Source organism: Lipotes vexillifer, unplaced genomic scaffold (genome assembly GCF_000442215.2).
Source record: "Lipotes vexillifer unplaced genomic scaffold, Lipotes_vexillifer_v1.1 scaffold1258, whole genome shotgun sequence".
Classification (NCBI taxonomy): domain Eukaryota; kingdom Metazoa; phylum Chordata; class Mammalia; order Artiodactyla; family Lipotidae; genus Lipotes; species Lipotes vexillifer.
Window position 1 is genome coordinate 261,832 of NW_006773444.1, and position 19,114 is coordinate 280,945.

General features: G+C 50.4%; 1 protein-coding gene across 9 annotated transcripts in view; it reads left to right on the forward strand.

Annotated features, from left to right (window-relative positions):
• IKZF1 (IKAROS family zinc finger 1) overlaps positions 1-4,959 on the forward strand; it is a 77,329-nt gene extending 72,370 nt beyond the window's left edge. For all 9 annotated transcript variants that reach the window (XM_007448325.1, XM_007448327.1, XM_007448328.1 and 6 more), the window contains one exon: positions 4,250-4,959. In XM_007448325.1, coding sequence (XP_007448387.1) covers positions 4,250-4,959 — 710 coding nt within the window. The remainder of the gene's footprint in view (positions 1-4,249) is intronic.
• The last annotated feature ends 14,155 nt before the right edge of the window (positions 4,960-19,114 follow it).

Here is a 19,114-nt window from a genome sequence, read left to right on the forward strand (position 1 = left end):
AGAGTGTGTAGGAATGCAGCTGTTACCGTACAAGCTGGCAGGGTATTGGTGGGGTTGAAAGAACTCCGAGTTTGCACTCAAGAGAGGCTCAGACCCAGCCCTTCTACTACTATTTCTGTTTATTTAGAGTGATCTCTTAATTGATTGGACTTTACATGCCACTCTTTTCAAGAAGCTTCTGTAGGTGTTCTGTTTTCATAATTGTTTTGTGTTTGAGGAGGTCTGCCTGCTGCCTTTCTACCTGAAGAGCATGCTGATGAGTATGTGATGTTGGTCACTCTTTTTTTTCCCCTGGGAACTTTTTAGATCTTGCCATCATGACTGAAGGCAAGATTTTCATTTTCTCTCTGAATGCCTGAAGAGTTTTTTCTTTAACCTAAAAGTTAAATACCCTAACTGGGATGTGTCTTGGTGTTTTTGCGTTCTGAATAAAAATTTCCTGACATTTTAATCTGGGGATTCCCTTCTTTTCTCTTTTATTTCTTGGAAATTCTCTTTTTTATAAATATGTATTTTCTTTCATCTGCTGTGATCTCTATTCAGAGATACCAGGTGTCCTCATGTTAGAGAGTTTGTCTTCCATATCTGTTAATATTTCTCTAAGTTTATTTTTTTGGCTTTTTCACATTTATTCACTGTTATTATCTTGTGTTTTTCCTCTATGTCAGTAATTCTATTTTTAGGAGTTTATGTTCTATTACTTGATGTTTCTAATCCATATATTAATTCTGTAATAATACTGTTTGGACCTCATTTTGTTTCCTGAGATCAAAAATCTCTGTTTTCCTCTTCTTCTGTTGTTTTAGCCTGCCATGTTTCAGTATATTTTTTAATTGAATCCGTGTCACAAAGCAATTATGAGACATTACTTCTCTTCCTTGAATTAAGCTTTTCCCTAGGATGGGCTTAGTGGTCCGTGTTTCACTTCCTTTCTTCCCTCGTCTTGCTAGAAAATATCTTCACAGCAACCATGACCTTTTCTTTTCATCTTGCTTATTCAGCTTGGGCTGATAGAGTTTGATTGACATGTCTACATTATTCCTATTGTATCCGAGATTTTTTTTTTTTTTTCCTGTGAGAGCTATTGACTTTTCTCAATACTGAAAGAATGCCAAGGATGGGGTTGGGGGAGTTCAGGTGAGGCAAAGTGCAGTCTTTGTTAAAAGAGTTCCTCTCTGCCCTCTCTCCCTCGTTCTGAGACCTGGTTAAATGCCCTAAACCAGTTATCACTGTACTGTACCTGGTTGGGGAGTATTTCCCACAGGGGGCTGCTCTGGTCCTTTGGGCTGTTTCCTCCCAGTGTACAACACTGAGGACTTAACTCCTGTCTCCCATCCAGAGAACCAGCCTCACTGCTCACTTGGCCAGGGTCACCTGGTCTCATTAGCAGAGGTTTTAACTGCTTTTTGATCAGAAGTGGAAAAAGACACCTATTTGAATTGATTCTCTATGGATATGAGGGTATTAGGGAAAATGCTGAAGATTTTGTTGATTCATACTTAAGGTTCTTGTAAGTGAGATCAACAGCCAAGCTTTGCCATGTATCTCATGCCAGAATTTTCTTTCCTTGGTCCTAAGCATGTATTTCATTAGACTATGTACCTTTCTTTAGCATATTGCCAAAGTGAATGTTGTGGGATTCTCTCACTTTGTGGAATATTAGGGAAGAGAAATTCTGTGGGTGGTTTCAATATGCCACGTGAGTCTGAAATCTATGTTGTTGTTTTTTATTTCCTACATCCTTTTGTTGTTAATTCCCAGTTTTAAAAACAACAGATTTCAGTGGTTGCTTAGGAAACCACAGAACCATGACTTTGGGAGAAACAGGATGATTAGGTGGGAAGGCACCATTTTTGGTGGAGCTGTAAGCACTTTTATATGTATCAGAATTGTCCGTGAAGTCCACTCCCCTCCCCATCCTGCTGGGGTTTGGTGGAGGGATAGACTGAGATACCAGCCAGAAGGGACTCCTTCTCCTCTGAGGTTAATGTAACCAGATACTTGGCACCTCAACACAAAAACAGAAAAAAAAAAAATCACATGGTTTCTGTAATGCTACTCAATTACTTCTAACCTTAAATGGGGAGAAACACCACTTCTGTGATCCCTGCCACCCAACTTACGTAGAAATTCCATTCTGGTCCAGTTCTGCAGAGGGCGTGGCAGTCCACTGACAAGTTTCTTTGTGTCATCCAAGGGTCACATTGTACTGTTGTCAGGGCGTGTGTCACTCCTGACCACCAGCAGATTTGAATGAATGAGAGCCAGGCCGCTGTATGATACCCATCCCTAACAAAGCAAGAAGTGGGACCTAATCATGCTTTCTAGTATGATGGGGCATACTCCTGGACAGTTATCGAAGGTTACAGACATTTTTAAGGATTATTAATAAGTCTACGAACCGTGGAGCAATTTGTCCTTTCGTTGCTAAGAAATAGCTGCAGACCGTGCTGTCAGGTATCAGCGTGGGAGGTGTCGGGGTCCTTGCTGTCACCAGCTGCTCCAGCCACCATCAGCCGTAACCTGGACCCTTGGGCAGCCGGAAGGCATTCCTCACCTTCGCCTCCCGCCAGTGACCGAGAAGGGCGTTTCCTTCCTTCGGACCTTTCCGTCTTCCTTCAGACACAGTCTCTGCGGGGTTTACCCAGCCTACTGATCCGCCCAGGGCTCTGGCCACCTTCACCCACCCCTTCAAGGCTCCAGTCTCGCTCTCCTCTCGGTCCTCTTGCTTCCCCTGTGTGGGACACACTTCACGGTCTGCAGCCAGCTCTTAGCAGCAGAAGGATAAACTGCACCATACTTCCTAGGCTTATTATTAATCCTTAAAAAAATCTGTGACCATTGATAAGTGTCAGGAATATGCCTCATCATACTAGAAAGCTTCATTAGGTCCCCGTAGCAAACCTTCCTTTCCTTTCATGCAACTTCTCAGACAGGGATGCACTGCATGTTATCATGTGTTAATGTCTGTCTCCCCTGTGGGCTGCTGAGAATGGGGATCACTCTTACTTGTTCGCCATTCCGGCCCTCCTGTGTCTGCTCCAGGGTGGACGCTTGGTGGAGATGTGGTGCAAGAAGGAAAGAAACAGAGCCAGGGGTAAAACGTAAACAATTCAGACCTGCCTGTGGATGGCCTCTCGTCCTGTGACTTATTAACTAACCAACGCTGAAAGTCCAGTGAATCAATAGCCCTGACCATAAGGGCAGACAGTTCATTAATGAATTTGCTAATGAAGCCATGGTTTCCTACTGAGCTTAGAACCAGTATATCGGGAAGGTGTATCTTCAAGTATATTCATTTTATTTCATTGTGAAAATTTATACTCGAAAGTTAATTACAAGAAGTCAAATCTTTTCTCAAATTTCCCCTTTCCAGGGGAAGCAAGCTCGCCGCCTTCTACAAACCATGATGTTAGACCTTAAGTTTCTTGAGGCTAAGCTTGCTGACAAGTCCTTGACAACAATTCTCGGGCATCGTTCATGCTCAGCAATTGTTTGAAAGGACAAGTAAATGTCACCCCTGGAGCCTCCTTGCTTTGCTCCCGGCTCTCCACCACGTGACTCTGCAGCATAAGCTCGGTGCTGCTAAGAGCTGGGAGGTGAGAGTGGAATTGGAGGCCAGGCAGGATGTGGAGGCTGGTGCGTCCGATGATGCTTTTCACTCTCACGCAAGTCAGAGCCAGCTTTGTGCTACTGACAAGACTGATGCCATTTCACTATAAAGAATATACAGTTTTCGTATTTTTGATTAAGCCTCACTCTAGTGTATTAAAGATGGGAATTTTAAACATACGAGATAATATTATTTTAAATAAGTACGTCACATTCTTGTAATCATATAATTATGTTTTAATTAAATAAATTTGATAAATTAAGCAGCCATTGTAAATTTCTTACAACAGTATATTGAAAATACATCATTTAAATATTAATGTTAAATATAAAAATGTTTATAACATCCGGAGTAAAAGACACAAGTATTGGTTTCATCCGTTTGAATATATGCTGTTTAAATTGGCACACCATCCTTGGTTCCCCAATTCATTTATTGATCTGTCCAGACAAATTGGTTTAAACGCCGACGCCGGGCAGAGCCCCGTGCCAGGTGCCCGGCAGGCAGAGATGTGGCAGCTCTCCCCCATGTTGGAGGTGCTCCCGAGGTCGGTGGCCCCGCAGGTGTAGATGTCAGCTCTTGCCGCCGGGCGCAGAGGTAACCTGGGCCTCTCTGACTGTCCCCCGCTTCCCACAGGGGACAAGTGCCTGTCGGACCTGCCCTACGACGGCAGCGCCAGCTACGAGAAGGAGAACGAGATGATGCAGACACACGTGATGGACCAGGCCATCAACAACGCCATCAGCTACCTGGGGGCCGAGTCCCTGCGCCCCCTGGTGCAGACGCCCCCGGGCAGCTCCGACGTGGTCCCGGTGCTCAGCCCCATGTACCACCTCCACAAGCCCCACGCCGAGGGCCCCGCGCGCTCCAACCACTCGGCCCAGGACGGCGCCGTGGAGAACCTGCTGCTGCTCTCCAAGGCCAAGTCCGCGTCCTCCGAGCGCGAGGCGTCGCCGAGCAACAGCTGCCAAGACTCCACGGACACCGAAAGCAACACGGAGGAGCAGCGGGGCGGCCTCATCTACCTGACCAACCACTTCACCCCTCACGCGCGCAACGGCCTGTCCATCAAGGAGGAGCACGCGGCCTACGACGTGCTGCGTGCGGCCTCCGAGGGCCCCGCGGACGCGCTGCGCGTGATCGGCACGAGCGGGGAGCCCCTCAAGGTGTACAGGTGCGAACACTGTCGCGTGCTCTTCCTGGACCACGTCATGTACACCATCCACATGGGCTGCCACGGCTTCCGAGATCCCTTCGAGTGCAACATGTGCGGCTACCACAGCCAGGACCGCTACGAGTTCTCGTCCCACATCACACGGGGGGAGCACCGCTTCCACATGAGCTAAAGCACCCCCCCACCCCCCCCCCCCCCCCGCCCGCGGACCGCGCCCCACCCCCAGGAAGAGCATCCGGGACCCGCGCCAGCCCTTGCGCGGGCAGCCGGGATGGACCGACTGCTGTGCTTTGACCTCTAGGTCGTGTTTCGTTTTCTTCTGAGTTGGTTTGCTTTTGAAAACAAGAAGTTTTTCTTGTTAGATGCAGGGTTCCACTCGGAGCCCCCCAAATGCTCTCTTACTAGACAATTCTGTAGACCGCTGGCTGAAATCCCCTCCCCTGTTGCTCCCTAGAAATTGCTGTCCTCCAAATGATGGGTCATGTTCGGAGAGAATTTTATAAAAACAGGCGGAAGCCCGGGAAGGAATGAGCCAGTTCCGTGCTAAGCATGGGACTCGTGCCCCAGATGGGGTTTCCGAGGTCCCAGGAGCCGTGTGCACAGCCCCTGAGCTGTGGTCGTGAGCTGACCCTGGGGGTGAGTGCCCCTACAGCAGGGCTGGAAGTTACGTGTGCATCCAGGGAAGACAGGCCACAGGTTCTAAACAAAGATATGATTCTAAGTCAAATTCTGCACATTGTGGGGTACAAGTGACCATTGGGCAGAGGGAGTGAGGGGTTGCAGAGCCTTTGGATTCATTCTCGATTTCCAGACCGTGAGGTTGCTCAGCCCACAGCTAAGCCTTCCGAGGCCTGTTGTCACGTGGGATGAATTCCTGTTCCCCTGGGGCACCTGGGACTACTGTCCTCTGCTCCCTCATACCGGTACTTTTAAGGGCCACCCCCAAAACCTATCACTACATTTTTAACACCAGTCCTGAAATTTGAACCGTAATTCCTTTTGAAACGTTCAGACAATAAAATCCCCCAGAAACCAAAATTTTATTCTAAATTCTACACTCATTTCTTTGGTTCTGTACTCCTTCCCCGCTGGGTTCTACCTATGACAAGAAGGCTATTTTCCCTACTGAAGGCCTGTCCTAGACCTCATTTAATGTTTTGTTTGCAGCCCCAGGCCTGGATTTCTTACCGTCAGTACATTTCTTACCCTGCTCGCTATGTATATTATTCTCATTTTAAAATCTTTAAAAGAAGGATTCAGAATGACCCTTCATTTTTAGGTCAAGGAAGTTTGACGGGTGAAGTCCGGGAGATGCTTCTCACACACAGCACCTATTTGTTTGAAAGTAAACTTTCCAACCATCTGAAACTCTCTCCTGTAAGGACAGAGCTGCACCCTGCATCCACGTAGGCAGGACGCACCCGTCTGACTCGGGACCATCTCGTGACCAGAACTCGAAGTCCAACAGGACAGAGGCAGGTGGCCCCAGAGGTGCTCTCTGAAGCTCCACGAAGGTGTCCGTGGGTTCTCATCCCAACCAGGAAGGTAATTCTGTCATTAAGGACATTCATCTCCACCATCTAGCGGGAAGGGCATACAGTTTCAAATGTTTCCAGTATTTGTCGTCACCAAAAATGTCCAAGGTGACCGTGAAGAAACAGGAAAAATTGTGCACAAGCACCTCTGCATTTCATCTAAATCCAGAGTTCTTGGGCTCAGCTCTCTTGACATTTGGGGCTGGATACTCTGTTGCAGGGGACTCCCCTGGGCATCATAGGCTAACAGCATCCCTGGTCACTACCCGATAGATGCCAGTAAGACCCCGAGTTGACTACCAAAAATGTTCCCTGGGAACAAGAGTGGCCCCTAGTGAAGAACACTGCTCTAAGCAAATTCTGAACCAGTCAAGGGTCTGGAGGCCTTCCAAAGGGTCTGGAAGGGTCTGGAAGCCCTGCAAGAATGTCCCCCATCAGCAGGCTGGAGCCTGACTCCTGCTCCTTTGGATTCATTATAAATTCTATCAATGAATTATCCCTCTCCAGTCTTCAGAAACATACCCTCTCAGGTGCATTTGAGTTTTCTGGAAAGGATGGCATCCCAGCATCCTTGAGGCATGGGGTTCTTTGCTTACAGAACCGTATGACATTTTGAACCTGGAAATAGACAAAGTTGTAATAATTTGGGCAGTGACACACTGATGCACTGGGTGAAGGGGCAGGGGGAGGCTCTGGGCTGTGGACAGTGTTAGTTCCATTTGCAGTTACAGAGAAAGACCCACCTCATCCCCGAGAACATATATATTCAAGGTGAGAGACTGCTTAGATTTCCAGTTTGTAGGCCAAGTTCACCTGCCCTGTCCTTTCCCAGCCAGCTCCACAGGGTCCATTGGCTGAACGGAGTTATTTTTCCCTGTGACTTCAAACAGAGCTGGACCCACCACTGTAAATAGTGGCTACAGGAGTTCTTTTCTCCAGGGCTTTCCCCTCCCTGTCTCTGCCTTTTATAGACAATATAACTGTTTATTTACACACCTTTTGTTGTGGTTCTCTCTTGTAACACCATTTTTCTTTCAAACTATTGTATTTAAAGTAAGGTTTCATATAATGTCAACAAGTAATTAAATTATGTTTGAAAAGCGGCCATGTTCTGTACGGAAAGCTGTTAACATTTTCCTCCTAGCTGGTAAAAGTAGGATTTTGCATGATCTCACTCCCTCTTGTTCTGTGGTTTGTTCTGCTGTTTGATGGTGTGAGTGTGTGTCTCGGGGACTGTCATGGATGCCCTAGGTTTCATGCATTCTCGTTTCATTGAAAATAAATATCAACCAAAGGAGGGGGCACCAGTAGCAGGTGGATTCGTTGATCACAACGAGAAATCCCTGCTTGGTGTTCCTGCTGCTCCATGTCACCCAGCTTCCCTCCACGCAAAACACATGGATGCCCGCTCCTTACCCAGGTCCTCCTGCATCGCGTCCCTTAAAGCATGGGCTTGTCCTAGTAGAAGAGCCACTAAAAGGAATTGTGTTACCATTGCTTTATCGCCCGAGGGCATGTCCCAGCACCCAGCGCTTCAGATACCCGCACGTTTCACTTCCAATTCAGAACCAACCACAGAATGAAATCTCAGAATCTTCACTGAGAAAGACAGCTACCTGTTATGGAGATGTGAGTTCTTTTTCTTTCTTTTCTATTTTTGTGCTTTTTTTTTGTTTTGTTTTGATTGTGACTCTCAATAGTGTCATCTTCTTGCCAAAACAAAAGCGAGATGGAATGAACTGCTGTAGACAAGTCATGAAGCAAATGTATTTCTCTCTCTTGCACTTCTGAAGTTCCAGCAATAATGAAGGGTCACCACTACTCAAAACCCAGGTCCCACTCCTTCAGTTCAGTGTGTGTGTGTGTGTGTGTGTGTGTGTGTGTGTGTGTGTGTGTGTTTTACTTTAAAATGAACCAAAATTAGAGTTATTTAAGATATACCGACATCAGAAAAAAAAAAAAAAAGCACATAGGCTGTTGGTGCCATAGTATTCACTGTGAACCCATGTAACCAGATATGCATATGCAGTCTTGTTTCCAATACTTTCTGATACACTTTTTTACAATGTTGTGTGTGATGACTGTTCAGGGCTCAATTTGTTTGTATCTAATGCAGTTAGATACTGGCAGTTACATGTACAGGATTGTAAATGGGAGAATGCAGTTGTATTTCCAATCTGCCTCTATGACGATGTTAAATTATTTCTGTTTTGCTGTGAACAAGGGGTGTACCCCTGGAGGAATAGAGTATCCTTTTGTACACATTTTGAAAATCTTCCTCTGTAGTGATAGAACAAATAAATGCAACAAATACTCTGTCTGCCCTATCCTGTGAAGCCCACGCTAGTCTGAGAGAAGGTCCTGCAGAGCTGCCGCCTGCTACAGACCCCCTCCAGGCTGGAGGAGACAGAGGTGGGCTTGGGGGTGGGTACAGTACAAGTTGGAATCATGTGTGATCGTCTGCGTACGACGTTGCTGCCAGTGCGTCAGTTCACTTCAGCAGAGTGACACCCCGCCCCCGCCCGGGGCCTAGCTGTGCTGGGCTTAGGGTACTTGTGAGTTTGAGGGTAGGTAGAAGTCGTGAGCAACAAGACATACATCCCTGGCTCTTCGTAGAGCAGTGCTTAATGTCGCAAGCAGCAGGCCCGTGGCCCGGGGAGCCCAGAGGCAGTGACCGACCGCAGTGACCACCTGGTGGCACTCTCCCTGCAGAGCTGCACACTTAGGGCAGGGGCGCTTCAGCTCTGCCGCAGACCCGCGCTGCTGCAGACACTCTCGGTGGTGAAAACCCTCTGGTCCTTTTGGACAACTAGCCAGACATCCTATGGGTTCAAATCTACTAAACAAGGTGAAGTGACTAAGTTTCCATGGTCCGACATTTGACCCAAATGGGGCGAAACTTTAATGAAATCCATAGACTGTACTGTTTCACATCAGGCTCTGGCATCAGGGGCTTTTCGTAAGTGGTGTTGGCTGAGGCAGCATCCTTCAAAGGAAGTTCTCATGGTGAATGCCTCCTTAAGTTACAGCACTGACAGTGCGCGTGAGTTCTGAAAGAGCGTGTGGCTTAGACGTGATGACGCACCCACTGCCAGATCCATCCCACCGTTTCACAGCTATGTCCTGTCATTTCTCAGTGATCACAGGTCCAAAAAATAAAGAAGGCTTGCATTAACTCAGAAATGACCTAGGCTCAACCTAAGGAGAAAAAGTGACTCAGAAGTGTGGGATTAGACCGTGAGAGTTGAGGACGTGAGTGTGTTTGTGTACATCTTACAAAGCCTAACGAGTGTGTGTGGAAGGGATCTGAGGGGAGCAGCTGCCTTCCCTCCTCTCTCCAGCCTCCCTGGTGCCCATCGACTGAGCATGGGGGGTGGGGGCGGGGGCGTCTGTCCTGGATCCCGGGACATGGCGACAAGTGAGGGTGAGCCTTCAAACACCCACTTCAAGAGCCACTATCAAGACGAGACTTCATTCCTTGGTTTTCACTACCTTTTATTCTACTTGAGTCCTCCTAAGAATGATTATTCTCGGCATGTCTTTCTGATGCTGTAAACCGTCATTCCCATTAACCTTCCTCTGGGCCCCTGCGAACTTGTAGTGAGTCAGTGGTATATCCACTCCATGCACCCAACCCGGTGGGCCCCACTCTGGGGAGGCTGACCTGGAGGGTGTCCCCTTCTTGGGGTGATGGTGAGGACCAGAGTGTTTCATCTCCACACCTGGGAGGGAGCGGAGTCAGCATCGGTCTGCCTGGTTGGCCCCAGGAGGACTACGCCTGATTCCAGGTGGATGCAGCAAGGTTCGAAGAGTCGGTGGCCGGCACGGAGGGCCCGGAAGAGGCTGAGTGGAGGAAGCGAGGTATGGACGCAGCTCTCACACCTGACACTGTTCCCAGCGCACCTGGAACAGCCTGGCGCGTGCTGGACAACTCCCTCTCTGGTGGTGCCCCTGGGGCAGCCCTGGAAGTTTCCTGCATGCCCTTTATCATCCCCCCCGACCCCCTGAAAACAGCTGCTCATCTGCAATCCAGTTCTATTCCTGATGAGTGCTGTGCTATAGTTTAAATATTAGTGTGAAATCTGGGGAGCTAAACAACAGAATTTAGGGTTCAGATGCCAAAGATTTCTGATCCCATTTCCAATTAATTGGTCATATTTGCTATCAAAATATAATGTCTTGGTGGTTCTGTGACTTCTTGGGGAGGTTGTGCATTCTCATTAAAAGCACGTGCATTCTCAAGGAACAGGATCCCTTAGACATTGCCAAAAGTCTTTTTTTTTTTTTTTTTTTTTTTTTTTGTATGGCCACCTCTCAACTCCAAACACAGAGCAGAGCTCAAAATAGACATCTAGGAGCTGGACAATCTGTTGAAGACTCGGAAGACGTTCTCAGACCACTGACACAGGAGTTCAATATTCCTCCAAAGCCCAGGGCATCGCTCTGAAGTCTTTCTCTGCCACCAGAACCCAGAGCAGCAACCCTGGGTGGAGCCCAAGTGCCGCCTACGTACCATTGATCTTCTCTGCCTTCCCCCAGAGAACCCAGGAAGGAGGGGGAAATGGATTCCCTGGGCTCCTGGAATAACAATTCTGCCTCACAGCCAGGCTGCCGTCCTCCCACTGGCCTCTCCCACCATTAACCCAAATTCCCAGTTCCTGGCTCAAGGCTGCCTCTGGACTCCATAAACCACACCACCTTCCCCAGGTCCCAGGGCTTCCAAAACTCCCCCATGACCCTGGTTCTCAAAGGCAGCTCAGAATCACCTGGCTGGCTCTTTAAAATGCAGTTTCCAGAGACCCACTCCTGACTGTTCTGGAGCTGGAGGTCTGCGTGGAGTCCCCCCACCAGGTGTGGGACCAGCTCCCCAAGTCCGGATAAGCTGACTCCCCCCAGCCCCCTCACCATCAAGGCAGGTACAGCCTTCACCCTCTCCTCCAGCTCAATCATCCCCCTCTTTTTTGACAGAGGAAGAAAATTAATAATTATTAATAAAAATGAGTAATTATTAAAAATCAATAATGTCTCTCTCTTCCCCCTCTTAAGTTTGAAACAACTCAGATATAGACAAGAGAGTCAGAGTAGGAAGTCAAAATCCTATCCGTGCTACCCATAGAAACCTAGATTAGGGAACACGGCTTCAGTGCATGGACCACAGTGGGCTTGCAAACCTCAGGCAGACTTGCTCTGCTGGATGCAGACAGGACTTAAACTCAGGAACCCCCTGAAGAGGCTCAGCCCCTACCCTGCAAGAAAGGGGAGGGGGACCAGAGCCCACATCCTGCAGGCAGCAGACCCCAGGAAAGCAGCAGAAAGCAAGCTCAGTTCCTGCAGCCAGACAAGTGTGGAAAGGTAGAGAAGCAGGTGCAGGCGAGCCACTGGAGACAGAGAAGAGAGTGATATAGTGGGAACCAGGGAGAGCGATGGGAGGGCCAGGCAGCAGTCCTGGCAGGAGAGACACGGCTGTAACCTGTACAGCAGTGGGGCTGGAGCAGAAGCAGAGAGGGGAGGACATGAATCTCTGCCACTGGAATGCAATCTCCAGGAACAGGGACAATTTTTTTGTAATTTACTGTCATATCCTCAGTGTCAAGAAGAGTACCTGGCACATAGTAGGTGCTTGCTATTGTCTGAATGTTTGTGTCCCCCCAGAATTCAGATGCAGACATCCTATGGCCCCGAAGGTGATGGTATTTGAATGTGGACCTTTGGTGGGTGATGAGGTCATATGGGTGATGCCCTTGTGATGGGATTAGCGCCCTTATAAAGAGGCTTCAAAGAGCTCCCTCACCCTTTCGAATGTGAGGACACAGTGAGAAGTCTGCCACCCGGGAGGGGGTCTTCACCCGACCCTGATCTCAGATGTCCAGCTTCCAGAACTGGGGGAAATAAATTGCTGTTGTTTATAAACCATTCAGTCTTTGGCATTTTGTTATAGCAGGTCACAGACCAGAGACGGAGGTCAATAACCATGTGTGCATAATCATCTACTGAAGATGATTAAAGTGATTGCACATGAAGGAATCATGAGGCGTTGACCCCAAGTCTCCAGTCCTATATGAGCAGTTAGTAGGGAGGCTGGGCAGCGGGATTGGGGAAGGAAGCTCGGTTTTGTTTAATTGAAGCCATTGGGTGACAAGAGTAGGTCAGCTGTGAAGACAGGTCAGAGTTTGAGAGTCATGTGGACAACAGCAAGGAAAGCGGGATGGACACAGGAAGGTGCCCGAGGGGAGAGCCAGGTGGGAAGGTGGGAGACGCTTTGGAACTGCAGAGGGAAGAGGGCGATTGTTCCAGACAGAAGGAAAGCACGCTGAGTCCAGCACCTGGGTCTCCTCTATGAAGAAGAGGCCAAAAGGCAGGTGGTCAGGCAGGTGGGTTCAAGAGGCAAGGATGGGCGGAGGACGGCTGGGACCCGAGACGCTGGCAGAGAAGAAATGGGGACTCCCTGAAGCACGGGCCTCAGGCCTCAGCTGGGACCTGATGCTTCAAAAATGCCAAATACTGGGCTGAACTTTCCAAAGGAGGAAGGTGAAAACCTCAGTGTGAAGTCCCCTCATTTTTTCTTCTTTTTGGCAAAGCCAAGGACGGGAACAAGGCACCATCCCTGCGCGATGTCTCCTGTGGCCACCCTTTCCTGGGGCCCTGGGCACCCCTGGGGAGCCGACCCCACATCCCTCCCCAACTCAAGAAGCCCGTGCCCCCCTTCCCTGGCAGCGGGGTGCCACCCCGGCAGAGCAGATGGGCTGTGGCTGCCCGGGGGATCGCAGGACCGGAAGCAGATGCGGCTACCGTGGTCCCCTGTGCACAACTGGGACCCAGCCGCTTGGGGAGGACATTTGCATAATAAGGATAATTTGGTACCAAAGCTGTCCCCTGAAATGAACGGCCTGGATCTCGGTACAGTTAACAAATTTCACTTCTTCTTTCCCATGTTTTGTCAGGCCAACTAGATACGACATTGAGTGTGTGAATTATCCAAAGATGTCTGCGTGAGTCAGGCCTCCTCCCTCTCCACCGATTTCACTCTCCCAGGGTCCCCTCCCCGGCTGGTCCACGGCCCCTGCGGGCAACCCAGCAGTGCCCCCTGCCCACGCAGAACCCAGCTCCCTCTCAGAGGGACCCCGCGGCAGGGCCCCAGGCTCCTGGCAGCAGCTCCTCCCGGACACCTCACCCCATCCCCACACCTGCGGCTGCATCAGCCCTCCCGCTTCCTGTGGGCAAGGGCAGGCGAGGCCCCACAGCAAGGGGGGCATGCGGTTTCAGGCCCTCAGTTCGATTCCCCTTTCAGGGCCCTCCTCCCTTCTGGGCACTGCCCTCCACAAAACCCGCCGTGGCTCCCCCTGCCCACACCCAGACCCCACCCCTTAAGGCATCACAATTCCTTTGCTAAGTTGCCTTTGAACCATCTTACAAGAAAGCAATCATACGTGTATATCCACTGCTACAAAAATAAAATAGGCACAGGTATGAGCTCAGGGGTCTGTTGCCATCACCGAGGGCCTGGGGGTCAGGGAGACGGGTCTGGGGTTCAAGTCCACCCCCTCCAGAATGGCATCCAGCCTGATCAAGACCCGACCCCCGGCCTCTCTTCAGGCTGCTTCCAACCTTCAAGGCAGCCTGGTACCCAGGCTCCCTCTCACCACGGGACCGCTGGCCCTGGGATGCCCCCCAAGCCTTGCCGGCTGCTGAACTAGGCGTGTGACAAGGCTGAACCCTTGTCCCTGGCTAATTTTTGGAGTTTTCTCAAGGCCAGTTCTCTGGGCTTCTGGAAAAGGAGTCTATGTCAGGGCCCTCACGGTGCTGTGTTAAGTGCCAACCTCCCCTGTCAGACTATGAGTCAGGGGTCTTACCTCATCACCCCCAAACCTCCAATCCAAGCTGGGGTCATGCCCCTGTGGCCCCAGGAATGGCACGTGGCATGCAGGGTGGGCTCTCCCCCCCGCTTCTGGAAGTCTGTGAGGTCTTATCTCACCCAAGATCGTGGCCTAGACCCCAGCCCACGGCTCTTTCTTCTGAAGCCCCCTCCCACCCTTCCACTTGCTTCAGGGCCAGCGTCATCTCCCCAGAGAAAGGCAGGGGGCAATGGGACACAGGGCCCAAGCTCCCGGGGTCTCCAGGAGGGTCCTCTCTCTTGGGTCCTGGTGTTCAGGCCCTGGCAGGGGGGTCTCATCCAGGGGACAGACTGAGCAGCCCTGGGGGTGGGGGGGGGGCGTTGCTGCTCAGAAAGCAGCAAGGACTGGAGGCAGGGCAGCCAGGTTCCACTGACCAAGTGCGTCTCAGCTGAGTCAGGAGAGACAGAGGCAGAAACACTCGATTCAAACCAGGGAAGGCAGAAGGAGCGGAAGACAATAAGTTTTAAAAACGAAGAGGAACAAGGGCGACAAACAGAAGAGTAACAAATGTGGTGGTTACCGATCCAGCTGTATCAATCCTCATTTTAAATGTCATTGATCTAGATGCACCAATTAAAACACAGCGGCTGTCAGGGTGGATCCACAGACAAGACCCAACTACACATCGTCCATGAGAAATTCACTTTAAACATAAGACACATAGATTGAAGTGAAGGGATGAAGGAGGACACACCCTGCTAACACCAGTTGGAAGAAAGCAGGAGCAGAGCCTATATTATGTTCAGACATGGCGGACTTCAGAGCCAGGGAAATAACCAGGGGTAAAGAGGGGCCTTGTGTCACGATAAAGGGGTCAGTTCTCTGGGAGGACATAACAATTCTTAACGTGTAGGCACCTACAAACAGAGCATCCAAATATGCCATAGGACCACGAGGAGAAATAGACAAATCCACTCACGGTTGGAGACGTCAACACCCTCCATCAGAAACAGACAGATCCAGCAGACAGAAAGCCAGGAAGGACGGGCCTCACTGGAAAGACAGAAGGTGTTTGGGTGAAGAAAGGTGTAAAGGCACTTGGGGCAGAGGGACAGGCGAGCACAGGTCCAGAGGCCAGAACATGGCCATGTGTTTGGGGACGGCCATGCCATTGAGTTCAGCCAGAGGGACCCGGAAGGGCTTTTGGGGTCTGCAGCCTCCGTGGTGCTGAGGGGCCAGCCCACTGGGGGGTCCAGCAGGAAGTGGGGCATCCACACTGAGCCTGAGAAGGGCCTTCTCAATGCTAAGCAGAGGCTTGGGGAAAGAAGCAGGAAACGAGCCCCCGTCCTGGTCCTGGAACTGCCCGGCTGTCAAGGGACTTTGGAGGAAGGGCGGGGAGGGGGTTTATCAGCAGCTTCAGGTAGTGAAACGAAGGCCAGGGAAGCAGAGAGACTTCTTCAAGGTGACAGAGAGTCACCCTTGAACCACACTTCCTGACGCCCCTTAGGCCCAAGATACACAGTCCCTGAATGAATATTTCTCCGGGTCAGACATATAGGAAAAAGAATAATACTGCAGGGCAATGCGGATAGCAATCCTGAAACAAAGGTGTCACTATCCCTGTGCCCTAGAGACGATGTGCAAGAGGCTTAGAGGGTCCCCACCTGGCCTGGGGTCCCCCAGCTGGGGGAAGCTGTCACCACACTACAAGGCCGTGGGGCAGCTCAGACTCCTGGTGACCTGGGCAGGAACTCGCGTACAACAGGATCATGTTAAAACACCAGAAAGGAAAACAGGTAACAGTGTCTTACCCTGAGGATTACCTGGTCACTGCCACACACTCTGGGTGTGCACCCAGCCCCACACAAGCTGTACTGAGAGATTAAACACAGAGCAGCCGAAAAGGCGCACGGAAACAAAGGCGCACAGAAACAAAGAGCAATTCTGCTTCTCGCCTGTTTGCTTCGAGAAACAGGGCATCCTTTTCCACACCTGCAGCTTGGAAATGCCAGAACATAGTATTGATATCCTTCCCCAAAGAGAGGTTCTACACAGAACGCTGCTGTTCCACACGTTAGCCGCCAGCCACCCCCGGCGATTTAAACTTAAAATCATCAGAACTATAGAAAATTCAGCCTGTCCGTTGCAATAGCCTCATTCTAAGTGCTCCATAAGCCACATGGGGCTTCTGGCTGCCATGCTGGACAGAGCAGATAGGAAAGCTTTCCATCGCAGGGGCAGCTCTGTCCCAGGGTGCCAAGCAGCCCCTCAGCGTCCAGCACCTGGAGGGGGACACCTTAACTCCCTCCCCCCAGAAAACCATGGGCTCCCAGCTTGTTCCTGAGGAAGCCTGCCCTGGGGTACTGAATCCTGAAGGCTGCCGTCAATATTCAAATTATGCAGCAACTTTCACTTCCCCTTGGGGAATCAGGCCTTCCACTCTGCCAGCAGGGACACCGCATTTGCCTGAGACCATGTGCCTTTAATAAAGCAGGCTCACAGGCCCTTCAAGGTGTCTCTGGGGTAGGGCTGCTCTTCCCCGATGCCCCACGGGTATCTCCCAGACTTTCACCCTGCTTCCCCTGGGTCTGTGCCCCAGCGGCTCCTCCTGTGACCTCCAGTCCCCTCCTGGCAGTGGCAACCTGCCGAGCAGCCGCGGGAGGGTGGGATTTCCAGCAAATAGGGAAGGACTCTGACGCCCTGCTGGTAGATTCTTGCAGGACCATTCTCCTCTCAGGAGAAAAAGAGGAAAAAAAGGCAAATCACTTTCCTCTTGCTTCTGCTTCTCCTCGATAAACTGCTTGTCTCATTTCCTTTGCAGTTAGAGAAATGTTACTCGTGAAAGCGATTTCCACACATCCACACGCTGTGCCACCCAGGCCTCCAGGAGGGATTTGCATGGCAGTTTCCTCCCTGGGCCTGGCTCCCCCACCCCTGGACTTTGGCTAACGTCCTTGCATCTCTGTCGGAAGACAAACGCCAGCTCGAAGCATCCAGCTCTTCCTTTGATGGTGTGTGCTCATCTCCGCTGGACTCCAGGGTGGGACGGGATACAGCTCTGGGAGCTCTGGAAGGTCTCCCCCGAGAACTGGGGGACTCCCAGGGTGGACCGCGACCTCGTCAGCCAGCAGCAGCCTCCCGAAGGCCCAGGCCTCTCCGCGGCCCTGCTGCAAATGGACAAAGTCAAGGCCTCTGTGTGCTGGGGGGCTGGGGGCCCCTTGGTTAGCAACTCACTCTAACCTGCCTCCTCTGTAACAAGCAAGGTTGAACATACTCGTCCTGAGAGCAGAGGGAGGGGTTCAGGAGACGCTAGACGTCAAGAGAGTACGTGTGCACTGCCCTCCCAGGGAGCCATTCCGTGTGTGTGTGTGTGTGTGTGTGTGTGTGTTCAGTGTCTGGGCTGAGGACCTGGGGACTCTCTGGCAGGTGAGCGAGCTGGGAAAGCACAGAGGCTGGAAGGGTGGAAGGAACCAACTGCCCGCCTTCCCCCATCTCCACCGGTTCACACGTCTGGCCCAGGAAAGAACAGGTCCCTTGGAAGGGACTCGAGGCCCTTTCTGTGTACACAGAAGCCAGCATCAGTAAAGCAATCCAGCTGGAAATCTCCCAGTAACACTATAGGCCAGAGCATTTTTTTTTTTTTTTTTTTTTTTTTCTTGCGTTATGCGGGCCTCTCACTGTTGTGGCCTCTCCCACTTGCGGAGCACAGGCTCCGGACGCGCAGGCTCAGTGGCCATGGCTCACGGGCCCAGCCGCTCCGCGGCATGTGGGATCTTCCCGAAACGGGGCACGAACCCACGTCTCCTGCATCGGCAGGCGGACTCTCAAGCACTGCGCCACCAGGGAAGCCCTAGGCCAGAGCATTTTTAAAAGCCAATTCAGTAAGCATAATTTGTTTTTAATTTAAATACAAAAGTGAAGAAACTCAGTATTTGAGTTTTGTGGCAAACTAGCTGAACATTCTCTAACTTCTGAGTTGGAATTCCTTAAAATAGTATCAAACTTCAAATGGAAAGACAAATACCATATGATATCGCTTATATGTGGAATCTAATTTAAAAAATGATACCAATGAACTTATTTACAAAACAGAAATGGACTCACAGATCTCAAAATCAAATTGATGATTACCAAAAGGGAAATGTGGGCGGCGGGGGGGAGTGATAAATTAGGAGATTGGAGTTGACACATACACACACTGCTTTGTATAAAATAGATACCTAATAAGGACTTGCTGTAGAGCTCTAGGAACTCTGCTCAATACTCTGTAACAACTTATATGGGAAAAGAATCTGAAAAAGAATAGATACACTGTATACCTATAACTGAAGTACTTTGCTGTACACCTGAAACTAACACAACATTGTAAACCAACTATACTCCAATAAAAATTAAAAAGTAAAATAAAACAAAAAAGAGCTCACAAATGAAATTTAAAAAAAAAAATGTCAAAGGGCTGGCTGGATACAGGCAACTCCAGAGCCCACCCAGAGCCCCAAGGAAAGCGGAAGACGCGCGCCCCCTGGTGGTGAAGGCAGAGAGTGCAGCCGCCAACCCCCTGCTTCCAGGACCGGGTCTCGCAGCACCTACCAGGGGAGACCGTTTCTAAACCCTGAGCCCAGCTCGCCACTGCGACAGGGACAAACGGAGCCCTGAGGCAGTGAAAACTGAACTGGTCACTTAGCATGTTAAGGCTGGAAATGTGTTCTCTCAGTATCATTAGCTTATAGTTTGATGTTCAATACCCTTAAAATCCGTTATTCAGCTGTTATGCCCCCTGAAATCAGTTCTGGCATAAACTCTGTCAACACCAAGTGCAGGGAACTTCCCCACCCAGAGGTGCGTCCTCACTCTAGCCCAGAACTCTTCTAACTTGATGGGTGCTCCTATCCGACCCCTACCTGGGATCCCACCTCGACCTCTGTGGAGCTTTCCGCCTGGCCTGAGCAAGGGGTCTCAG